At 34.3% G+C, this 1,494-nt stretch overlaps 1 protein-coding gene across 1 annotated transcript; it reads left to right on the plus strand.

Moving 5' to 3' along the window:
* Nucleotides 1-488: 488 nt before the first annotated feature.
* LOC21383996 lies at nucleotides 489-1,109 on the plus strand. The gene has a single exon (XM_010114931.1). It carries the CDS (start codon nucleotides 489-491, stop codon nucleotides 1,107-1,109), a length of 621 nt encoding a protein of 206 aa, XP_010113233.1.
* Nucleotides 1,110-1,494: the final 385 nt, after the last annotated feature.

Here is a 1,494-nt window from a genome sequence, read left to right on the forward strand (position 1 = left end):
GCCTTTCAAACAAATTCAGCTAATAAACCTTGAATTCTTCAATCCATTGGCACTTGCTTCCCTGCTATATCTATATTACAACTTTGACAACGAATGGCTTAAGTTGTGTACGTAAGTGAGAGAAAAATATTGTAGTAAAAAAGTTAAATTTAAATTTTTGTGAGAGAAAATACTGTAATAATAAAACATGAATTGTTACTTGAGTTGTAAAATGAAGAAAGTTGACGTTTAAGTCTAGGTCTCTTTTCAAAAATAAATAAGTAAATAAGCATAGGCCCTTTTGTATTTCGTATTAATTCCCACTTAGCTGTCGGAACATACCACAAACGATTCATTAACTTATGTAATCAATTACTACCGTCTTAAGATGTTCTAGTAGTCGGATCGACATGTAATTATAACTTTCATATATAAACACAAGTGACCAATATAGTATATGTTCAAGGTCTAAGGAAGGTGAAAGAGCAAGAAAAGAGAGAGTAATTGACATGGTTGTTGACGTATACTTGGTCCCTTTCTCCGGCGAAACCATAGAATCAACAGTAACAAACGATGCTTCCATAATAGAATATTGGATATTGAAAAATGTCAAAATTTTTCAGGAGAGACATAACATCATAGGGCTAAACTGCAAATGGGAGCCTCACCCCATGAATATTATCTCATCATCAAAAGGCCACAATATCTCGACCATGCAGTTCTGCGTGGACACCAAGTGTCTGATTCTCCAACTCTCACACATGAATTACAACGATATTCCTCAATCTTTGAAGAGCTTCTTGAACGACTCTAACAATACGTTCGTGGGAATTGAGGTTGAGGAGCTCGTTTCGACCCTAAAAAACGAGTATGGAGTTTGTTGTAACGAAACGGTGTTTGATCTTCGAGCACTGGCAAAGAGACGTTTCCCGTTAAGCTTCGGCGGAAGACCTGGCCTCAAAACGCTTGCTTATGAGTTGGTGAAACTTCCTGTTTCGAAACCCAACAAGAGGTTTCTTAGAGATTTCAAAACTTTGAATAAGAAGCTTGATAAGGATCAGGCTAAGAGTGCTTCAATTGATGCGTATGCTTCGTACAGAATTGGCCAGAAGCTACTCATGAAAATATGACGATAGGGATGATATACTACATATCGATATGGTTCAATTGATCTTGGTGTACTTCTAACACATTGCAAAATTTATCTTTATAATATTATTGGACCATTCGATCGTATTTGTACTAATTAGTATGTAACTAATGAAGAGTGGGAGTTTTATTTGAACTCTAAATTTCAAATTAATTAGTTGTTTTTCATTATTGGTGCTATGTTTAGAGTTTGTCAACTGGTATGGCTAACACGTTCGTTTAATAATTGTTTCTCCAGCCAGCTTATACGACCTTAAAGTAAAATACCTAAAACAAAATTAGATAATTACCATCATGTTGTACATGACTATATATGTATGTTTACATATATAATGTATCCACATATATATATATATATATATATAT

This window comes from Morus notabilis, unplaced genomic scaffold, assembly GCF_000414095.1.
Source record: "Morus notabilis unplaced genomic scaffold, ASM41409v2 C11471227, whole genome shotgun sequence".
Taxonomy (NCBI): Eukaryota; Viridiplantae; Streptophyta; class Magnoliopsida; order Rosales; family Moraceae; genus Morus; species Morus notabilis.